The sequence below is a fragment of the Carcharodon carcharias genome (assembly GCF_017639515.1).
Source record: "Carcharodon carcharias isolate sCarCar2 chromosome 27 unlocalized genomic scaffold, sCarCar2.pri SUPER_27_unloc_1, whole genome shotgun sequence".
NCBI classification, from domain to species: Eukaryota; Metazoa; Chordata; class Chondrichthyes; order Lamniformes; family Lamnidae; genus Carcharodon; species Carcharodon carcharias.
In genome coordinates, this window is record NW_024470624.1 from 500,948 (window position 1) to 522,371 (window position 21,424).

Here is a 21,424-nt window from a genome sequence, read left to right on the forward strand (position 1 = left end):
CTTTAATAATGAACATTAGGAAAGAGACCATCCTTTTAGCCAGACTAATAAATGTGTTAAGCTGAGGGACCAAAGGATGTCAATGTCTTTAAGAGAGAGAAAGAGACCTGGGCCAACCTTTCCAGAGTCTGCACCCTCCCAGGATTCACTTCCTTTCTCTTCACTTCCTTTCTCTTCAGTTCCTGCAAGTCAACAATTTGCCCCCAGAATGAGAAAAGAAATGGAAAGAGGAAAACATTGATTTCTTCACAGATGTTGCCCAGAGGAGGAAGTTTCAGTCTGAAGCTCATTGTCCAACTTCCGAGTGGTGACGTCCACAATGGATCGCTGCCTGAATCAGCCAATAGGAATCACTCTGCTCCGCGGTGACGTCCTCGGGTTCCAGTCTGTAGGCCAGGCGCGCGGACATGGGAGCTCCGCCCCCACCAATTGTTCCCCCTCCCCCTCCACCTCCACCTCCTCGAGCCAAGGTTTCCAGGCAACCGGTTGACGGCACCGGCCAGAGCAAGAAGCCGCTCAGTTAACTGGGGAGAGGGGAAGCTGCGCATGTGCGGGAGAGAGCCCGCCCCCTTCCCTTCATTTTGAGGGATTGACCAAAGGGCAGAGCTGGAGGAGCGGAAGGACTCTGATCCTCCAGCCAATCAGAGCGCGGGCTTTGTGTGAACGAAGATTGAGCTTCACAGACGAAAACTTCCTCCTGTGTCCAACATCTGTGAGTAAAACACTTTCTTTTCTCCCCCTTTCCATTTCTTTTCTCATTCTGGGGGCAAATTGTTGACTTGCAGGAACTGAAGGGAAAGGAAGTGAATCCAGGGAGGGTGCAGACTCTGGAAAGGTTGGCCCAGGTCTCTCTCTCTCTTAAAGACATTGGCATCCTTTGCTCCCTCAGTTTTGCAATTTGTACTTATTACGAGAAGCTGTGTGCACTGAATTCAGAAACAAGGAGTCCACTAAGACCTTTAGAGATTTTAAACATGAAATTAAAATATTTATTAACAAAATAAAAGATTTCAAGCAAATACATATGATTATAATTACTTAATACTATAACATATCCTAAAATTCCTAATAAAACTGACGCTAAATTACACACCCTCTTTAGTGCAACATCCAATAGATTTTAAATTTAAAAAACAAGTCAGCAAGTTACCACTGTACACACTTGACAGAGGAATTGGAAAAGCTTGTCTCCAACTTTAGTTACAGGACAAAACAATCTCCGCAGTTTTTTTGTTTTTAGTTACAGGACACAGTTGACTTATGCACAAATGGGTGGAGGCTTCCTGAAGGCTGTTTCACACACTCCTGCTCGATCTTACATGGCCCCCCAACATTGCCTTCTCTTCTCCTTCATTCTCCTTCATATATGTTTGTCTCTTTAATATGTAAATTCCATTGTTCCATAGGTCTTTAGAACTTTACCTTTCCCAGACTATAACAATCTTTCATGTTGCCAATATTGTCAGTAACCTTTGGGAAAAATGAACACACTGCTTAGCCTTGCTTATCTGGCTGATTGCAAAAACACTAACAGCCGTCGAAATCTAAACAACCCCGTCACTTATATATAAATGCAAATTCCCTTCACACCTTACATGCTATGACCCCATCGACGTTTACTCATTAGCATTTCAAGTACATTTTTACACCTAACTTCATTTGATAATTTCAATTATTATACTTTTGTAATGGGGGACACTTTAGATATATTATTGATAGTTTTGTAATAAAGATCATTTGTTACCCTTCTAGTCTTGGAGGACAGTACTATAGCTAGTTAATATATTTCCAATGATGGAGTAATTCTGACACAGAAGGAGTCCATTTGACAACTCGAATCCATACCAACTTTCTGTAGAGCGATCCAGTCAATCCCATTCCCCTGCATGTTCATTTCCTTCAAGTGTCAATTCAATTTCATTTTGAAATTATTGATCGTCTCTAGAACCATAAGACCATAGGAGCAAAAGTTAGGCTATTCGGCCCATCGAGTCTGCTCCGCCATTCATTTATGGCTGATAAGTTTCTCAACCCCATTCTCCCGCCTTCTCCCTGTAACCTTTGATCCCCTTACCAATCAAGAACCTATCTCTCTCAGTCTTAAATACACTCAATGACTTGACCTCCACAGCCTTCTGTGGCAATGAATTCCATAGATTCACCACTCTCTGACTAAAGAAGTTTCTCTTCATCTCTGTTCTAAAAGGCCTATCCTTTACTCTGAGGCTGTGGCCTCGGATCCCAGTCTCTCCTACTAATGGAAACATCTTCCCCACGTCCACTCTATCCAGGCCTTTCAGTATTCTGTAAGTTTCAATCAGATCCCCCCTCATCCTTCTAAATTCCATCCAGTATAGAACCACCACCCTCATAGGCAGTGGCTTCCAGGTCATCACCACTGGCTGTTGAAATAAAGTTCTTCCCTGCACCAGCATGTGTCTCTAATCATATAATAGATTCCTGTGTGTTAAACACATTTTTGGTGCAGTAATGTTGGGTGTATCTTAGGTGCAGCAGAGTGAGAATGGAGCGAGTGTGTGGGATGGAGATTACCTGCTTTTGGGGAATGAGAGAGGAAAGAATGTTTCATAGAAATTAGAATTGTCTGTTCTGAATTTCTATCCTGTACTAACAATAATGTTTGTAAACTCCTTTAGCAGGATATTAGAAGGGGAGGATTTGCTGACAGAAATCTCAAACCAAACATCATGTCAAGATCTGACAGACTCACTCGACTCATCGGGACCTGAATATGATCAGCCTTTGAATCTAGAAGGAGAAATGTTTGTCTGTTTTGTTTTCTTCAAAAGGTTTTAAACATCAGTGTGTCTGCAAAAGCATGAGACACACACACCCCGAGTGAGAGTGTTCCAGTGCACTGACTGTGGAAAAATCTTTAACCAGTTTCTCAGCTTGAGAAAAACATCACCATTCAAAGCGGCGAGAGACCGTACACGTGTTCTGTGTGAGTACGAGGCTTCAACTGATCATAGAACCTGGAGAGACACAAGGACACGAACACCATGGAGAAACCGTGGAAATGTGGGGACTGTGGGAAGGGATTCAGATCCCCATCTGCATTGGAAACTCACTGGCGCAGTCACACTGGGGAGAGGCCATTCACCTGTTCTGAGTGTGGGAAGGGATTCACTCAGTCATCTCACCTGCAGACACACCAGCGAGTTCATACTGGGGAGACACCGTTCACTTGCCCTGAGTGTGGGAAGGGATTTAGTCAGTTATCCAGCCTGCAATCACACCAGCGAGTTCACACTGGGGAGAGACCATTCACCTGTTCTGAATGTGGGAAGAGATTCACTAATTCATCCCACTTGCAGAGACACCAGCGAGTTCACACTGGGGAGAGGCCGTTCACCTGCTCGGAGTGTGGGAAGGGATTCAGTGATTCATCCCCCCTGCTGATGCACAAGCGAGTTCACAGTGGGGAGAGGCCGTTCACCTGCTCTGAGTGTGGGAAGGGATTCACTCGGTCATTCTACCTGCTGTCACACCAGCGAGTTCACACCGGGGACTGGCTTGTCTGTTCTGAATGTGGGAAGAGATTCACTCGGTCTTGCGATCTGCTGGCACACCAGCGAGTTCACACTGGGGAGAGGCCGTTCATCTGTTATGTGTGTGGAAAGGGATTCCCTCGGTCATCCACCCTGCAGACACACCAGCGAGTTCACACCGGGGAGAGGCCGTTCATCTGTTCTGAGTGTGGGAAGGGATTCACCCGGTCATCCGACCTGCAGAAACACCAGCGAATTCACACTGGGGAGAGGCCGTTCACCTGTTCTGAGTGTGGGAAGGGATTCACTCGGTCATCTCATCTGCTGGTACACCAAAGAGTTCACACCGGGGAGAAGCCATTCACCTGCTCTGAGTGCGGGAAGGGATTCAGTGATCCATCCACCCTGCTGAGACACCAGCGAATTCACACGAGGGAGAGGCCGTTCGCACGCTCTGAGTGTAGGAAGAAATTCACTTGTTCATCCGAGCTGCTGACACACCATGACAGTCACACTGATTAGAGACCTTTTAGATGCTCTGACTGTGATTGTCGATTATGTCAATTGAGGTTAAGTATATGCAGGTGGACATCATGGATTGGATAGTTACTTGAGCATATATAAAAAGACCCTTATTGACAGAGTGGAGTCGAGTCAGAAGGTATATACCCATAATGTTTCACTCAGTGAATAAATCTATACCTAGTAAAGATTGGCTCCGGTTTCTTCCTCCACCATCAGGTTCTTAGGATTATAACATGGTAGCAGAGAATGCATGTTTAATGGTGAAGGTTGGAAACTAAAGGAAAATAAAACTTCACACCGAAACTTACAACCTTAGTAGCTTTTGTGAGAAATGGCTGAAAGCAAGTGCAAATTGTCAGGGTCTGATTACCCGCCGATGTTCTCGGAGTCTGAGCCACACGACCAGTGGAAGAATGAAGTGGATATGTGGACACGGGTTACGTCTCTACCAAGGAGGAAACAAAATCTGGTCTTGGCATTGTCACTTACCAACAAAAGTAAAATCAGAAGCAAAGTATTTAGTGAGCTGGATGCCCGTCTGTTGGATACTGATGAAGGTTTGGATCTTTCTATTCGGGTTCATTGATGAGATTTGCAAGAAAGATGATCTACTGGATGCGAATGAAGCATAGTTGGCCTTTGACAGGTTTCAAATGAGGGTGAAAGCATCTTTAGCAGATCTGGATAAAACAACAAAAGACAGGATTGGAACAGCATTAATAGGTGAATGAACCCCAGGAATGACCAGGGAACAATTAACAGGTGTTTTCAGGTCTGACTCAAAATATCATTATGTGATGAACTGCCCAAAGTGGAAAATCAGGGTCTTCGAAGTGACACATGATGCAGAGAATTCTGAGGCTGAAGATTATGATGATGATCACTCTGAAGGAATTGTTGTAGTCACAAGGAGATTTGGTCCAGTGATGAGTGTGTTAGTCACAGACTCATTCAACTGTGCTGTGTTAGACAGTGGCTACACCTCGACAGTATGTGGATTAGATCGGTGAAAATGTTACCCAGATTCACCTTGTACTGAGGATCGACACAAGGTTAAGGAGTGTGAAAGTTCTACTTGTGCTGGTTTGGTGATGTCAGTACGTTGTAGTCGTTAAAAAGAATGGGGATTCCTTGCAAAATAACTGGAGTCAGCCTCTTTATCAGTGTTAACTGTTAGAATTCACCTCGATGACACATTTGTGTAATTAATAAGGCTTATATTATCAAATTGTATGTATGTAAGCTTAACGATGAACAGTCTTCAGTTGCCTGGCTCTTTAAGTTCCAATTACTGTAATGTAGTTTTAAGTAAATAAAAACTGGTGTTAAGGTCAGGAAGGGGTCAGAGCACCAGGTGTTCCAGGACACCCTGTTTAGATACAAGTTATAGTTCACAGTTAGAAGGGACTCCAAGCTGACTGGCTCAATTTGTTGTGGGGAAATGAGGAACACTTTTCCCATTGGCTGAGTCACAAATATTTGTTTAAGAAGTTGTTAGTTTTGTTGAACAACTGCCCCAACATGGGTTAAATGTAACAAAGTTACCTTCAAAAAGGTCCATTTGGTACCTCGAGTCCATGCCGACTCTCTGCAGAGCGATCCAGTCAGTCCCATTCCCCCTCTATATCCCTGTATCAACAAAGAACAAAGAAAAGTACAGCACAGGAACAGGCCCTTCGGCCCTCCAAGCCTGCGCTGATCATATTGCCCGTCAACTAAAACATTTTGCACTTCCGGGGTCCGTATCCCTCTATTCCCGTCCTATTCATGTATTTGTCAAGCTGCCTCTTAAACATTAATATCATCCTGCTTCCACCACCTCCTTTAGCAGCAAATTCCAGACGCATTACCCTCTGTGTAAAAAACTTGCCCCTCACATCACCTTTGTAGTTTTCTCTCACCTTAAATCTATGTCCCTTAGTAATTGACTCTTCCACCTTGGGGAAAAGCTTCTGACTATCTACTCTGTCCATGCCACTCATAATTTTGTCAACTTCTGTCAAGTCACCCCTCAATCTCCGTCGCTCTAGTGAGAATAATCCGAGTTTCTCCAACCTCTCGTCATAGCTAATAACCTCCAGACCAGGCAGCAACCTCCTCTGCACCATCTCCAATGCCTCCACATCCTTCTGGTAATGTGGTGACCAGAATTGCACGCAATATTCCAAGTGTGGCCTAATCAAGGTTCTATACAGCTGCAGCATGACTTCCTAGCTTTTATACGCCTGCCAATGAAGGCAAGCATGCCATATACCTACCTGACTACTTTATCCACCTGCGTTGCCACATTCAGTGACCTGTGGACCTGTACACCTAGATCCCTCTGCCTGTCGATGCACTTAAGGGTTCTGCCATTTACTGTGTAATTCCTGCCTGTATTAGACCTTCCAAAATGCAATTCCTCGCTTTTGTCCGCATTAAACTCCATCTGCCATTTCTCCGCCCAAGTCTCCAACCGATCTATATCCCGTTGTATCCTTTGACAATCCTCTTCACTATCTGCAACTCCTCCAACCTTAGTGTCATCTGCAAACTTACTAATTAGCCCAGTTACATTTTCCTCCAAATCATTTATGTATACCACAAACAGCAAAGATCCCAGCACTGATCCCTGCGGAACTTCACTAGTCACAGCTCTCCATTCAGAAAAACACTTCCACTGCTACCCTCTGCCTTCTATGACCAAGCCAGTTCTGTATCCATCCTGCCAGCTCACCTCTGATCCCATGCGACCTTACCTTCTGTACCAGTCTGCCATGAGGGACCTTGACAAAGGCCTTACTGAAATCCATGTATATAACATCCACTGCCCTTCCATCGTCGATCATCTTGTTTCTTGTCACTTCCTGGAATAACTCGATCAATTTAGTGAGACACGACCTCCCCTTCACAAAACCATGCTGCCTCTCACTAATACGCCAATTTGCTTACAAATGGTAGTAAGTCCTGTCATGAAGAATCTTCTCCAATAATTTCCCGACCACTGACATATGGCTCACTGGCCTGTAATTTCCTGGATTATACCTGCTACCCTTCTTAAACAATGGAACAACATTGGCCATTCTCCAGTCCTCTGGAACCTCACCCGTAGCCAGTGAGGATACAAAAATTTCTGTCAAGTCCCCAGCGATCTCCTCCCTTGCCTCCCTCAGTACTCTGGGGTAGATCCCATCTGGCCCTGGGGACTTATCCACCTTAATATTCTTCAAGACGCCCAACACCTCTTTTTTGATCTCAGCATGATCCAGGTTATCTACATACTCTTCCGTAGACAAATTAACCTCTAAGTCCTTCTCCCCCTGCAAGTTCATTGCCTACAAGTGCCCATCCAAGTTTCTTTTGAAATAGTTCATCATCTCTGATTGCACCACCTCATAGGCAGCGAGTTCCAGGTCATTCTCACTCGCTGTGTAAAAAAAAAACTTCTTCCTCACATCCCCCCCCACATCTCTCACTTAAAACCTTCAACCTGTGTCCCCTCGTCCTTGGCGGGAACAGCTTTTCTTTGCCCAGCTGATGTAAACCTGTCATAATCTTGTCCACCTCTATCAAATCGCCCCTCAACCTCCTTTGCCCCAAGGAGAACAGTCCCAGCCAGAACAGAGAAACAAGATATATTCATGCCTGGAATAAAATGGGAATGTTTACAATTCCACTGGGCAGTGAAGGAATTGGAATAACTCACCTTGGGTGTAGTTGAATGGAATAGATCAATCTGGTATCCATGTAGATTCTAGTGAAATTCAGGGAAGTTTAGACAAGATGAATAAGTCGATAGCTTTCTCTTGGAAATGTTTATATCATTTGTCTCGGGACCCTTTTTTAAAAGAAAACCACAGTTGAAATCCTGGTCACTACCTGAAATATCGGGACCGCACAGAGTGAGATCAGCAAAGCTTTTGAGGCAGATCCACCGCCACCAACCCCCCCCACCCCCGCCCGCCACACACACGCCAACCGCCCCCCCACACACACCCGCTCCCACCCACTGCCCCCATGAACTTTAGATAAGATAACATGAAAGTCAAAAAATGTCTGTGATGCTATTGGGATACCAGTGTACGTGCAGATGTGATTTGTTAGATATTAAGCAACAAATAGAAGGAAATTCATGGTGAAATACATGGAAGAGTCCCAAACATACACAGCGACTTGACAAACAGTATGACAGGAAATGGTTAACGTGGCCAGAGGAATGAGACAACATTTTGATGTGATCAAGGCACTGACACACACTCCAGAGAGAAACTGACTTTAAAACAGTCAGGATAGAATTAAAGACACCAGTCATGGTGAAAAGTGAGTAAAACTAAAGTGTAAGGGATAAAAAATTATGGTTTGGGACAATTAGGGGCTTGGGAGAAATAATCTGGAGTGAAAACTCTCCACAAGTTGGACAGGGGTGAGGAGAGAGCTGGAGAATCTTTTACATCCATGCTTGATCTGTTGCTTGAAGCATATGTCCTTATGTACCAGTAACCACGGCGCTCCTTCAGGAGAAGAAAAGATTGAGTACATGTTACCCCAGGGGGGGCCAGAACAGAATTGGAAAATAACAGTGAAATTGAGTGAGGGGTCAGAGAGAGTTCTCCTCCCCCTCAAGGTGTGGACTGTAAGAATCCTGGGGGACCCTCTACTTTGGGTTTTCTTGCTAATTAGTGAACACTAAATTTAAAACTATGGCTGTGTATTTATTTTAAATTTGATTGTTACACTTCTCCTGTTTTTATTCCTGTTGTGATTACTCTCTGGGTGAGGATGATTGACAGGTGACAGGATGGGAATTTGTGGTTTGGGTCTTCATTGACCAAATGTTTTATTGATCCGAAAGGTGTAAAAGGAGCCAAACTTCAGCAGAAATCTGTCAGAGCTGAGAACAGATGATTTGCTATGTGGGTATAGGGAGATGAACAGATCCCAGAGGACAGAGAAGACAAGTGTGCCTTGAATCCTAGATGACACCTGGGTGTCAAGGCCACCATGTTTTCACTGCTTGACGTGGGAATGCTGACTCCCTGTACCGGGGACGGAGCGTGGGAAGCCAATTGTTTGAGAGTTTGATGTGACTTGGGCAGGTACAGATGGTTCAATGACAGGTTTTGTAATTGGTCCATTCAAATGTTAGCTCGGCAATGATAGGGTTAAATCAGTCTCCATAGACTTTGTGATGTAAAAAAGTATCAGAAGGGATTCCCCGAGCACAGAGATTTGTAGAGGTTTTACATATTGCATTGACTGGTGCCATGGCATCTGGGGCAGACCAGGGAGCATTTACGTGGAGATGGTGCTTCTACCCAGAGTGTAATTGTAATGCTGCTGCACTTTGATACTACTGCTCAGACATGAGCATGTGTCAGGTCTTATTTATACTGAATAAAATCTAACCACTTTCACCAATAAGGGTTATCACTGTGAATCATTTCAGAGTTTGGGAAAAGGGGATAAAGGGTTAATACATACAAATTAGGAGCAGGAGTAGACCATTCTGCCCCTCGAGCCTGCTTCACTATTCAATAAGTTCATGGCTGATCTGCTTGTGGGCTCAGCTCCACTTTCCTTTCGACACCCTATCCCCTTTCTCACCTTTGGCAGTCAAGTATCTATCAAACTCAGCCTTAAAAATATTCATTGACCCGGCCTCCAACACTCTCTGCGAAAGACAGTTCCACAGTCTCGGAACCCCCCGAGAGAACAAATATCTCCTCATCTCCGTCTTAAATGGGAGACACATTTTTAAACTGTGTCCTCTATGTCTATTCTCTCCAATAAGGGGAAACATCCTTTTAGCATCCACCCTGTCAAGTTCCCTCAGGATCTTATAAGTTGCAATAAGATCATCTCTCATTCTTCTGAACTCCAATGGATACAGGCCTAACCTGTCCAACCTTTCCTCAGAGGATAACCCCCTCATTCCAGGAATCAGGCGAGTGAACCTTCTCTGAACTGCTTCAAATGCAATTGTGCAATTTCTTAAGGAGACCAAAATTGTACACAGTACTCAAAATGTGGTCTCACCAAGGCCCTGTACAACTACAGGAAAACATCCTTACTTTTATATTCCATTCCCCTTCCAATAAACACCAACATGTCATTTGCCTTTCTAATCACTTGCTATACCTGCATATATTTTGTGGTTCGTGTACCAGGTCACCCAGATCCCTCCATACATCAGAGTTCTGATATCTCTCTCTTTAAATAATATGGTTTTTTTTTAATTGTTCCTGCCAAAGTGGATAAGTTCACGTTCGACTCCATCTGTCATTTTTTTGCCCATTCACTTAACCATCTATATCCTTTTGCTGACTCCTTAAGTCCTCTTCACAAATTATTTGCCTACATATCTGTGTGTCATCAGCAAATTTAGACACCATACATTCAATTCCATCATCCAAGTCATTGATATAGATTGTAAATGGTGGAGGGCCCAGCGCTGATCTCCTGTGGCATCCATTTGTCACATCTTACCAACCCGAAAATGACCCATTTATGCCTACTCTCTGTTTCCTGTTAACTAACCAATCCTCTACCCATGCTAATATGTTACCGCCTCCACTATGAGTTCTTATATTGTGTGGTAACTTTTGCAGTGCCATCTTGTGAAATGCCTTCTGGAAATCTAAGTAAACCACATCTACAGGTTCCCCTTTATCCACATTTCTTGTAACTTCCTCAAAGAACTTTGATAAATTAGTGAATCACGATGGATTCGCTGAACCCCATTTTCTAATATTATGCATCAAAATAAAAATTAAATCTCATCTCCCCCTCTGGCTCCTTTGCAAATTACCTTAGCGAGACTCACTTTCCGTTCAAGAGCCTGCCAATCCCTCTCACCCACTTTCCCTGAAATGCATAAATTTAATCAGAAGTCCAGAAAAATCAAGTATTTTTATTGACAAAAGTTTATCAATGAAACGGAAAATGGTTAAGAAAACAGAAATAGCTTGATGATCAAAGACAACCACAATAAAAGGATGTACAAAATGTTCTGGACCCAAATGGTTTCTCTTTGACTCCTCTGTACCCTGTTCCCGTGACTCCTCGCTTTGGACACCGAACCTCTGGCATCACATTACCTTCAGCCCCAGTCACCTCGCCCCCTGCCCCAATTGGTTGGAGGCCCATTTCCCAAACAGTCCTCCAGCACCTTCCTGTCTCTCTATCAGTGCGACACCCATGGCAGTTTCCCAACTGGGGTGCAGGCCCCGTTATTCTCAGCTAAATTCAGCCCTCAACTCCGTTGCCTGGCTGTCATTGACACGAGCAATAGAGAGACAGAAAGGTGCTGAAGGCTCAAATGGGAAGTTGACACTTGTGGCTCTAAACGAAATGTTAGGATCTCTGTAAAGACTGGTAACTTCTAAAAAGAAATTCAAAAACCCAGTGAACAAATTAAGGGATCACATGACAAGACTTCAAATTTTATCACTTTTACTGCAGCAAACAAACTGGAAGCAACATTGACAAAACACTACGTTTGTAGGCAAAGTATCTTAAACTATAAAACAGAATTCTGCTCTTTTACTTTTGACACAATTAAAAACCTTACTCCATGGTTATATTATGCTCTGTTCCTGAAGTTGACACTCAATACTCCCAGAACCAGTCCAAAGTGATTCTTTGCCCCTGAGGGTTTACTTCCATTCTTTTCTTTGCCAAGTCTGGCAATTGTTAATGCCAGAACTGACTTTCACCGTAAAGGTTCTCCAGAGGATTCTCCCTCTAACTCAAGCAAGGTGAATCTTCCAGCCTTGTTTTAAATCCTCTCAAATTTGGTCTTTTCAACCTGAGCGTGAAGTCCCACCCACATTGCTGCATAGTGAACCTCTTGTCACCTCTATCTGTTCCCTCCCTCTCTCGATTCTGGCAGACTGATCTGTCTGTGAAATTCAGGGATATTTTTGAAAACCTCCCAATCCAATCGTACAATGGCTTCCAAGACACCCTTTCCCTCTCAAAGCCAATTTCCATGGCAACGGGAATCACAGAGCCTTGTATCCAGGTAGACTTGTCAATTAGCTATCCTTTAGACTCCCAACTTCATTCTATCTTGAAACTAAATAGATAATTAAAACATAACCGTTTACAAAATCTGAAATTTTCAACATCTTCCTGGGATTTTGGACACTAACAGTCCATCCACTGTCAGCAGAGATACTTTTGCCATTTTCTACAGGTGTGACCACCCTGCAACTTCTTTCCAGTAAAATAACCTGGGGCTCCCTTTAATCTTTAACAGTCAAGACACCGGGTTTGATATCAGCGGAGTTCAGAACAGGTCTCATCACCCCACTTCATTCTTCCATTTTACCCTGAAGTGAAAACACAGTCTCAAAACAAAACAATCATATAAAACCTCATGTTTGTAACACAACACTTAAACATTTGTCAATAAATATGTTATTTATACTGGAGCTTTTATTATTAGATTTCGTAGTTGGAGGCAAAGGGTGGGGGCTTTTCAAGGGTAACTTTCCCTTCCTAACTTTCTATTGTCTCTAGTGTCAGCCGTGGCTCAGTGGGTAACACTCTCACCTCTGGGTCAGAGGTTGTAGGTTCAAATCCCAGTTCAAGGTACCCAAGCACAAAAATCAAAGCCAATTTTCCAAGTGCCAGCACCAAGGGAGCTCTGCACTGTTGGAGGTGCTGTCTTATGGATAAGTTGTTAAACAAAAGGCCCATCTGCCCTCTCAGGGGGATATAAAAAGTGGCACAGCTACTATTTCTGCCCCTCCCTCTTTGCCAACTGTAAAGATCAACATGCATCAGTCCTGTCCTGGATGTGATTAACAGCAGCAATAACAGCAGAATCGAAACCCTGGAATCACATGTGAACTTGCTGGTGTTTCAGCAGATTGGCTATCTGAGTGAATCCCTTTCCACACTGAGAGCAGAGGAATGGCCGCTCTCCGGTGTGAACTCGCTGGTGTCTCTGCAGAGTGGTTAACTGAGTGAATCCCTTACCACATTCAGATCAAGTGAACGGTCTTTCCCCAGTGTGAATTCGCTGGTGTGTCAGCAGATGGGATGAATCTATGAATTCCTTCCCACACTCAGAGCAGATATATGGCCTCTCCCCGGTGTGAATTCGCTGGTGTGTTCGCAGATGGGATGACAGAGTGAATCCCTTCCCACACTCAGAGCAGATGTATGGCCTCTCTCTGCTGTGAACTCGCTGGTGTGTAAGGAGGTTAGATGACTGAGTGAATCCCTTCCCACAAACAGAACAGGTGAATGGCCTCTCCCCAGTGTGAACACGCTGGTGCATCTGCAGGTTGTATAACTGAGTGAATCCCTTACCACATTCAGAGCAGGTGAATGACCTCTCTTCAGTGTGAACTCGCTGGTGTGTCAGGAGGTTGGATGATTGAGTGAATCCCTTCCCACAAACAGAGCAGGTGAATGGCCTTTCCCCAGTGTGAACTCGCTGGTGTAGCAGGAGTGTGGATGAATTAATGAATCCCTTCCCACACTCAAAGCAGGTGAATGGCCTCTCCCCAGTGTGAACTCGCTGGTGTTTCAGCAGGTTGGATGACTGCGTGAATCCCCTCCCACACACAGAACAGGTAAACGGCCTCTCCCCACTGTGAATTCTTTGGTGATTCTGCTGGGTGGCTAAGTCACTGAATCCCTTCCCAAACTCAGAGCTGGTGAATGGCCTCTCCACAGCATGAACTCGCTGATGTGCCTGCAGAAGGGATGAACCACTGAATCCCTTCTCACACACAGGGCAGGTGAATGGCCTCTCCCTGTTGTGAACACGTTGGTGAGTTTCCAGCTCAGATGGGAACCGGAATCCTTTCTCACAGTTCCCACATTTCCATGGTTTCTCCATGGTGCGCGTGTCCTTGTCCCTCTTCAGGTTCAATGATCAGTTGAAGCCTCGTCCATACATAGGACACGTGCATGGACTCTCCCCGCTATCAATGGTGTGATTTTTTTTCAGGCTGTGTAACTGGTTAAAGCTCTTTCCACAATCAATGCACTGGAACACTCTTACTCGGGTGTGTCTGCCTTGGTATTTTTCCAGTCACACTGATGTTTAAAATCTTTTGAAGCAGATAGAACAGATAAAGATTCTTTCTTCTAGATTCAAAGGCCAATAATATTCAGATCCCAATTAATGGAGTGACTCTGTAAGATCTTCATCTGATGTTTGGTTTGAGATTTCTGTCTGTAAATCTTCCCCTTCTAATACCCTGTAAAAGGAATTTACAAAAGTCAGCACTGTCAGTACAGGATAGAAATTCAGAACTATTCTAGTTTCTTTGGAATAGTCTTTCCTCTCTTGTTACCCAAAAGCTGTAAATCTCCATCCCACACACTCTCCCTCCATTCTCACTCTCCTGTATCTAATACACACCATTTCAACTGCTAAAGATGCGAATCAATGCTGATCGACAGATCATTCTCACCATTTCCTGTCCTGGACATACAGACCTGAGAATCTTTATGCAGGCTGCTAGCCCTATATCTATGTTACTGTAAAAAGTTGTGTGCAATATACAGTCAAGTTAGACTTGATTAGTGATATGGTGATGGGGGAGTGAAGAAGAATTTTATTCAGACAGTGAGTGGACATGACTTACAACACTAGAAACAAATTCAGAACATACAATTCTAGTTGCTATGACCCCTGTGTCTGGAAATATATAAAATGGATGTTGAGTTGCGACAGTACAAAATACAGAAATAAGAATATATATAAGAATATATTTTATCAGAGAACCATAAATAATATATTTAATATGTACCAGAAAACAGCACGAGACATATCTCTGTCCTAACTTAATTTACTGTCCCCTTAAATATCAGCCTACTCCTGGTGAAACCACCCCTTTGATTGTGATCACTAGGAAAGAGACCATCCTTTTAGCCAGACAAATAAATGTGTCAAGCTGAGGGAGCAAAGGATGTCAATGTTTTTAAGAGAGAGAGAGAGACCTGGGCCAACCTTTCCAGAGTCTGCACCCTCCCTGGATTCACTTCCTTTCCCTTCAGTTCCTGCAAGTCAACAATTTGCCCCCAGAATGAGAAAAGAAATGGAAAGGGGGAGGAAAGAAAGTGTTTTACTCACAGATGTTGGACACAGGAGGAAGTTTTAGTCTGCGTGAAGCTCAGTCTGCATTCATACAAAGCCCGCGCTCTGATTGGCTGGAGAACCAGAGTCCCATCCGGTCCTCCAACTCTTCCCATTGGTCAGTCCCTCAGTATTGACGGGTAGGGCGGGCTCTCCCCCGCATATGCGGAGCTTCCCCTCTCCTGAGTTCTCCGAGCGGCTTCTCGCTCTGGCCGGAGCCGTCAGCCGGTTGCCTGGAAACCTTGGCTCGAGGAGGTGGAGGGGGAACAATGGGTGGGGGCGGGGCTCCCGTGTCCGCGCGCGCCTGGCCTGCAGACTGGAACCCGAGGATGTCACCGCGAAGCAGACTGATTCCTATTGGCTGATTCAGGCAGGGTTCCATTGTGGACGTCACAAAGCGGAAGTTGGACAATGAGCTTCAGACTAAAACTTCCTCCTCTGGGCAACATCTGTGAGGAAATCAATGTTTCCCCCTTTCCATTTCTTTTCTCATCCTGGGGGAAATTGTTGACTTGCAGGAACTGAAGGGAAAGGAAGTGAATCCAGGGAGGGTGCAGACTCTGGAAATGTTGGCCCAAGTCTCTGTCTATCTCGCTCCATCAGTTTGACATATGTCTGGCTAAAAGGATGGTCCCTTTCTTCATGTTCACAATTAAAGGGGTGGTTTCCCGAGGAGATGGCTGACATTTAAGGGGACAATTTCAAGGTGATTAACTGTCATGCATTTTAAGGGATTCCTCCTTATTTTACCTTTTGTCCCGTATTTTTAGGACAGCCGGTGGGAAACTGAACACTGGGTGAGTTTGAGTGTTTCGAGTGGAACTACAAGTCAGTGAGTTGGCCAGCCGAGAGATGATGTGACTGAACCAGATAAGTTCTAAGTTTTAGTTGATTTTAAACCCCACCACCCCTTCCACTGTTATTGTCTCAAGACCCTTCTCCCCACCCCCCTCCTTGAAACCAAAACCCCCTCTTGGTCACCAGCATCCCACCATCCCCCCGGCCGCATCACCCATGCTTCCAGCACAACGGCTGAAATGTCCCATATTTTATTTTGTAAACATTGTGCCCCTCTGGACAATATAATAATGGAGGACATATCCAATGTTGTGATAGGGGACTCTTTAGATATATTATTTATAGTACGGTAATTAAGTCCATTTATTATCCTTTCCAGTCTTGTAATATACGACTGTAGCTGCGTTATGTATTTGTAATCATTGAGTCGGTCCAGCACAGAAGGAGCCCGACAACTCAAGTCCATGCGATTCTCTGTAGAGCAATCCAGTCAGTCCTATTCCCCCTCTATCTCCCCATTCTTCTGCAAGTTTATTTCCTTCAATTGTCCAACCAATTTTATTTTTAAATTATTGACCATCTCTGCATCCACCATTCCTGTAGGCAGTGGGTTCCATCATCACCACTTGCTCCTGAAATAAAGTTCCTCCCCACAGCCCCATGTATCTCTTATCATGTGATAGAGTTCTGTGTATTACACACATTTTTAGTGCAGTAATGTTGGGTGTATATTACAGCAGATTGAGAATGGAGGGGGAATGATGGCTTTTGTAAACTCTTTTTACAGGCTGTTAGAAGAGGACGATTTCCAGACAGAAATCTCAAACCAAACATCAAGATCTGACAGTCGTTCAGTTCATCACGACCTGAATATCATCAGCCTTTGAATCTCGAAGGAGAAATGTTTGTCTGTTCTGTCTGCTTCAAAAGATTTTAAACATCAGTGTGACTGGAAAAGCACCGAGACACATACCCGCAAGTGAGAGTGTTCTAGTGCGCTGATTGGGGAAAGAGCTTTAACCAGTTACACAGCCTGAAAGAACATCACCATTCACAGTGAGGACAGACATTATACATGTCCTGTGTGAGGACAAGGCTTCAACTGATCATCGGATCTGGAGAGACACAAGGGCATGCGCACTATGGAGAAACCGTGGAAATGTGGAGACTGTGGGAAAGGATTCAGATCCCCATCTGAGCTGGAAGCTCATCGACGCACCCATACTGGGGAGAGGCCATTCATCTGCTCTGTGTGTGGGAAGGGATTCGCTCATTCATCCAACCTGCTGACTCACCAGCGAGTTCACACTGGGGAGAGGCCGTTCACCTGCTATGTGTGTGGGAATGGGTTCAGTCAGTTATCCAGCCTGCAGTCACACCAGCGAATTCACACTGGGGAGAGGCCATTTATCTGTTCTGAATGTGGGAAGGGATTCAGTAATTTATCCGATCTGCATAAACACAAGCGTGTTCACACTGGGGAGAGGCCGTTCACCTGCTGTGAATGTGGGAAGGGATTTATTGATTCATCCAACCTGCTGCGACACCAGCGAGTTCACACTGGGGAGAGACGGTTCACCTGCTCTGAGTGTGGAAAGGCATTTATTGATTCATCCACCCTACTGACACACCAGCGAGTTCATACTGGGGAGACACCATTCACCTGTTTCGAGTGTGGGAAGGGATTCAGTAATTCATCCGACCTGCATAAACACCAGCGAGTTCATACCGGGGAGAGACCGTTCACCTGCTTCGAGTGTGGGAAGGGATTCAGTCATTCATCCAACCTGCAGAAACACAAGCGAGTTCACACTGGGGAGAGGCCGTTCACCTGCTCTGAGTGTGGGAAGGGATTCAGTCGGTTATCCAGCCTCCAGATACACCGGCGAATTCACACTGGGGAGAGGCCGTTCACCTGTTCTGAGTGTGGGAAAGGATTCAGTAACTCATCCGACCTGCAGAAACACAAACGTGTTCACACTGGGGAGAGGCCGTTCACCTGCTCTCAATGTGAGAAGGGATTCAGTAATTCATCCGACCTGTATAAACACAAGCGAGTTCACACTGGGGAGAGGCCGTTCACCTGTTCTGAGTGTGGGAAAGGATTCAGTAATTCATCTGACCTGCATAAACACCAGCGCATTCACACTGGGGAGAGGCCATTCACCTGCTCTGAGTGTGGGAAAGGATTCAGTAATTCATCTGACCTGCATAAACACCAGCAACTTCACACTGCCAGGAGGCCGTTCACCTGCTCTGCGTGTGGGAAAGGATTCACTCAGTCACCCCACCTGCTGAGACACCAGCGAGTTCACACTGGGGAGAGACCGTTCACCTGCTCTGAGTGTGGGAAAGGATTCACTCAATCATCCCATCTGTCGAGGCACCAGAGAGTTCACAAGTGATTACAGGGGTTGGATTCTGCTGTTATTGCTGCTGTTAATCACATCCAGGACTGAACCATGTTCATTCTGACACTTGGTGAAGTGGGAGGGTCAGAGGGTTTCTTTCTACTGGACTGGCCGGTCTCACGACTTTGCTTCCAGCGGGCTGATGCTCTTTGAGCCTGGGAGTGCACATTTCCATTGAAATGATCCACAAAAGCTGATGAAGGACATTTATTTTATCCTGGATAGTAAATAGTGATTGTTCCTACCACTACAGGTAGAACTAAAATAAATACAGAAAGTGTTGGAAAAACTCAGCAGGTCTGGCAGCATTTTTGGAGAGAGAAACAGAGTTAACATTTCAAGTCCAATATGACTCTTCCTCAGAACTTCAGAGATGGAGAAATGTGATGGGTTTGATGCTGTTGAGAAAGGGGGAGGGTCAGGTAGAACAAAAGGGAAAGTCAGGGATTGGTTAGAAGGCAGGCGAGATTAAATAACAAAAACATCATGGAACAAAAGACAAAGGGAGAGGTGATGGTTGCAGTAAAGAAACAAAGCATTGGTCCAGAGTAAGTGTTAATGGCAGAATAAAGGACAGCTCTGTCTGAAAGCAAAAACATGAAAACAAGACGCAGACTGGCACTTGGCCAAAAAAACAATCAAAACAGAGGACAGAGTTGATGGTCTGAAGTTGTTGAACTCAGTGTTGAGTCCAGGAGGCTGTAAAGTGCCCCATCGGAGGATGAGGTGCTGTTCGTCCAGCTTGTGTTGGGCTTCTCGGGAACATTGCAGCAAGCCGAGGACAGAAATGTGAGCATGAGAGCAAGGTGGTGAATTATAATGGCAGCAACTGGAAGGTCAGGGTCATGCTTGTGGACTGAGCGGAGGTGTTCCACAAGGAGGGCAGCAAACAGGGGACAGATGAATTAAAGAGAAACCATTTGGGTTCAGAACATTATGCACATCCGTTTACTCTGGTTGTCTTTGATCCACAAGTCATTTTCTGTTTGTCTTTTAACCAAGTTCTGTTTCATTACAAAGTTTTATCAGTAAAAATATTTGATTTTTCTGGACTTTTCATGCTTAAATTTCTGCACTTTAGGGAAAGTGGGTGAGAGGGGTTGGCAGGCTCTTTAACAGAAAGTGAGTCCCTCTAAGGTAATTGACAAAGGAGCCAGACGGGGAGAGAGTCAGATTTCATTTCAGCCTCTTCCTTGTATCTGTATTTAAAGAGACGGGTTTCTGTTCAGCTCTGAGTGACCGATATAACAATGTCTCCACTCCACTGTATATTTAAACATCAAACAAAGCCTTGCATGGCCGATTATAGTCAACAGCCTTCCTGTAGCTCTCTCTGGACACACAATGGTCCCATTGTTTTGCTCCATGGAAAATTGTATGAAAATGGTTAAATCCAATAAAATTAACCCAGTAACAACAATGATCAATGGTCTAATGACAACAAGCCTCATTCGAGATGTGGTAATGCTGATTTAAGGATTAAAAGTGGGTTTTGAGAACCATCTTGGGTTTGCAAGTTTAGCTGTGGAGATACTGAATGACCCCTGGGGCAGGATTGTGGGAAATCTCTGTTGGTTCAGGAACCTGAGGAAGATTCACGCTCATACCTGGGGTTGTCGCCCAATTGAGGTGGGGAAAGCCACTTGTGTATTTCACAATTATGCCTTTTTCTTTAAATAAATATTGATATTGTTTGTTATTTCAGAGTCTGGTCTTGCCTGATGGTTAAGTCTCTTTCAAATTAAAGTATTTGAGAGGATCAATTTGAAATTTAGGGGTTTAATTAGGGACCGAGTAATTAGGTGCCTGCATCCAGTTTTATTTACATATCCCTTTAACACTGAGAGACGGCCTCAAGAAGGTGCAAGAAAGATTCACAGGGATGATACCAGAACTGAGAGTGTTTCAGTTGCAGGATAGATTGAACAGGCTGGGAATATTTTCTCTAGAAATGAGAAAGCTGAGGGCTGACCTGATAGAGGATTTTAAGATGATGACAGGGGAGACAGGGTTGATGTCATCAAGTCATCACTGTCAGTACACGATAGAAATTCAGAACTGAGAATTCCAGTTCTCATAAAACATGTTTCTCCCTCTCAAACTATAACTGTCCTCCACATATTCCCTCTTCCCCGTTGATTGTAACCCTAATTCATCCGATTATCCTCCTCCTGCTTTTCCCCCAATTCTCCTCCCCTGAAGGTGCTGACTCCCGGGTTAAGTTTCACACTCACCTATTGCCTCCCCATTGTGTCACCCAGGTGTCTGAATCTTTACACCTGAAGTTAACAAACTGTCCAACAGGAGATTCACTTTGCATTGATGGGCTGGGCTGGGCTATGCTGTGAGAATGAGACAGTTGATCAGACTGTTTATGATAGGGGTCTTGGAATTGGGGGCAGTGGGGGAGTTCAAGTGTCAGCCTTCAGTAACACAACAACTTGTATTTATACAGCACCTTTAACATAATATAACATCCCGCGGAGTTTCACAGGATCATAGTGAAACAAAATTTTACACAAGTTTTGATGAAAGTGTTCAAGAGCATGATTTTTTAAATTCATTCACAGGATAAGGGCTTCGCTCGCTAGACCAGTATTTATTGCCCATCCCTAGTTGCCCTTGAGAAGTGGTGTTGAGCTGCCTGCTTGAACTGCTGCAGTCCATGTGGTGTAGGTACACCCACAGTGCTATTAGGAAGGGAGTTCCAGGATTTTCACCCAGCGACAGTGAAGGAACTGTGATATATTTCCAAGTCAGGATGGTGAGTGACTTGGAAGGGAATTTGATGCTGTTCCCATCTATCTGCTGCCCTTGTCCTTCTAGATAGTAGTGGTCATGGGTTTGGAAGGTGCTGTCGAAGGAGCCTTGGTGAGTTCCTGCATCTTGTAGATGGTACACACTGCTGCTACTGTGCATTAGGTGGTAGAGGGAGTGTTTGTATATGGGGTGCCAATCAAGTGGGCTGCATTGTCCTGGACGGTGTCAAGCTTCTTGAGTGTTCTGGGAGTTGCGCTCATCCAGGCGAGAGGGGAGTATTCCATCACATTCCTGACTTGTGCCTTGTAGATGGTGGACACGCTTTGGGGAGGCAGGAA

The 21,424-nt window shown here is 44.7% G+C and overlaps 2 protein-coding genes, 1 long non-coding RNA gene and 1 pseudogene across 3 annotated transcripts; 2 read left to right on the forward strand and 2 right to left on the reverse strand.

Moving 5' to 3' along the window:
- Positions 1 to 660: 660 nt before the first annotated feature.
- Positions 661 to 4,540, forward strand: LOC121273645 (zinc finger protein 239-like). The gene is made up of 2 exons (XM_041180790.1): positions 661 to 712; positions 2,658 to 4,540. Exon 2 carries the CDS (start codon positions 3,024 to 3,026, stop codon positions 4,032 to 4,034), a length of 1,011 nt encoding a protein of 336 aa, XP_041036724.1. The 5' UTR covers positions 661 to 712; positions 2,658 to 3,023; the 3' UTR covers positions 4,035 to 4,540.
- LOC121273652 lies at positions 1,111 to 5,647 on the reverse strand. The gene is made up of 3 exons (XR_005942054.1): positions 5,583 to 5,647; positions 4,527 to 4,717; positions 1,111 to 1,470 (listed from the first exon to the last, which is right to left on the reverse strand). It is a non-coding gene; the product is annotated as an uncharacterized LOC121273652 (long non-coding RNA).
- A 5,259-nt stretch (positions 5,648 to 10,906) lies between these two features.
- On the reverse strand, positions 10,907 to 15,181 carry LOC121273644 (annotated as a pseudogene).
- A 260-nt stretch (positions 15,182 to 15,441) lies between these two features.
- LOC121273643 (zinc finger protein 229-like) lies at positions 15,442 to 19,985 on the forward strand. The gene is made up of 3 exons (XM_041180789.1): positions 15,442 to 15,568; positions 15,888 to 15,914; positions 16,703 to 19,985. The coding sequence occupies exon 3, from the start codon at positions 17,049 to 17,051 to the stop codon at positions 18,318 to 18,320; it is 1,272 nt and encodes a 423-aa protein (XP_041036723.1). The 5' UTR covers positions 15,442 to 15,568; positions 15,888 to 15,914; positions 16,703 to 17,048; the 3' UTR covers positions 18,321 to 19,985.
- The last annotated feature ends 1,439 nt before the right edge of the window (positions 19,986 to 21,424 follow it).

Bases quoted from the DNA above. Each gene is read 5' to 3' on its own strand.
- LOC121273645 (XM_041180790.1), top strand. From the start codon at position 3,024: ATGGAGAAACCGTGGAAATGTGGGGACTGTGGGAAGGGATTCAGATCC.
- LOC121273643 (XM_041180789.1), top strand. From the start codon at position 17,049: ATGCGCACTATGGAGAAACCGTGGAAATGTGGAGACTGTGGGAAAGGA.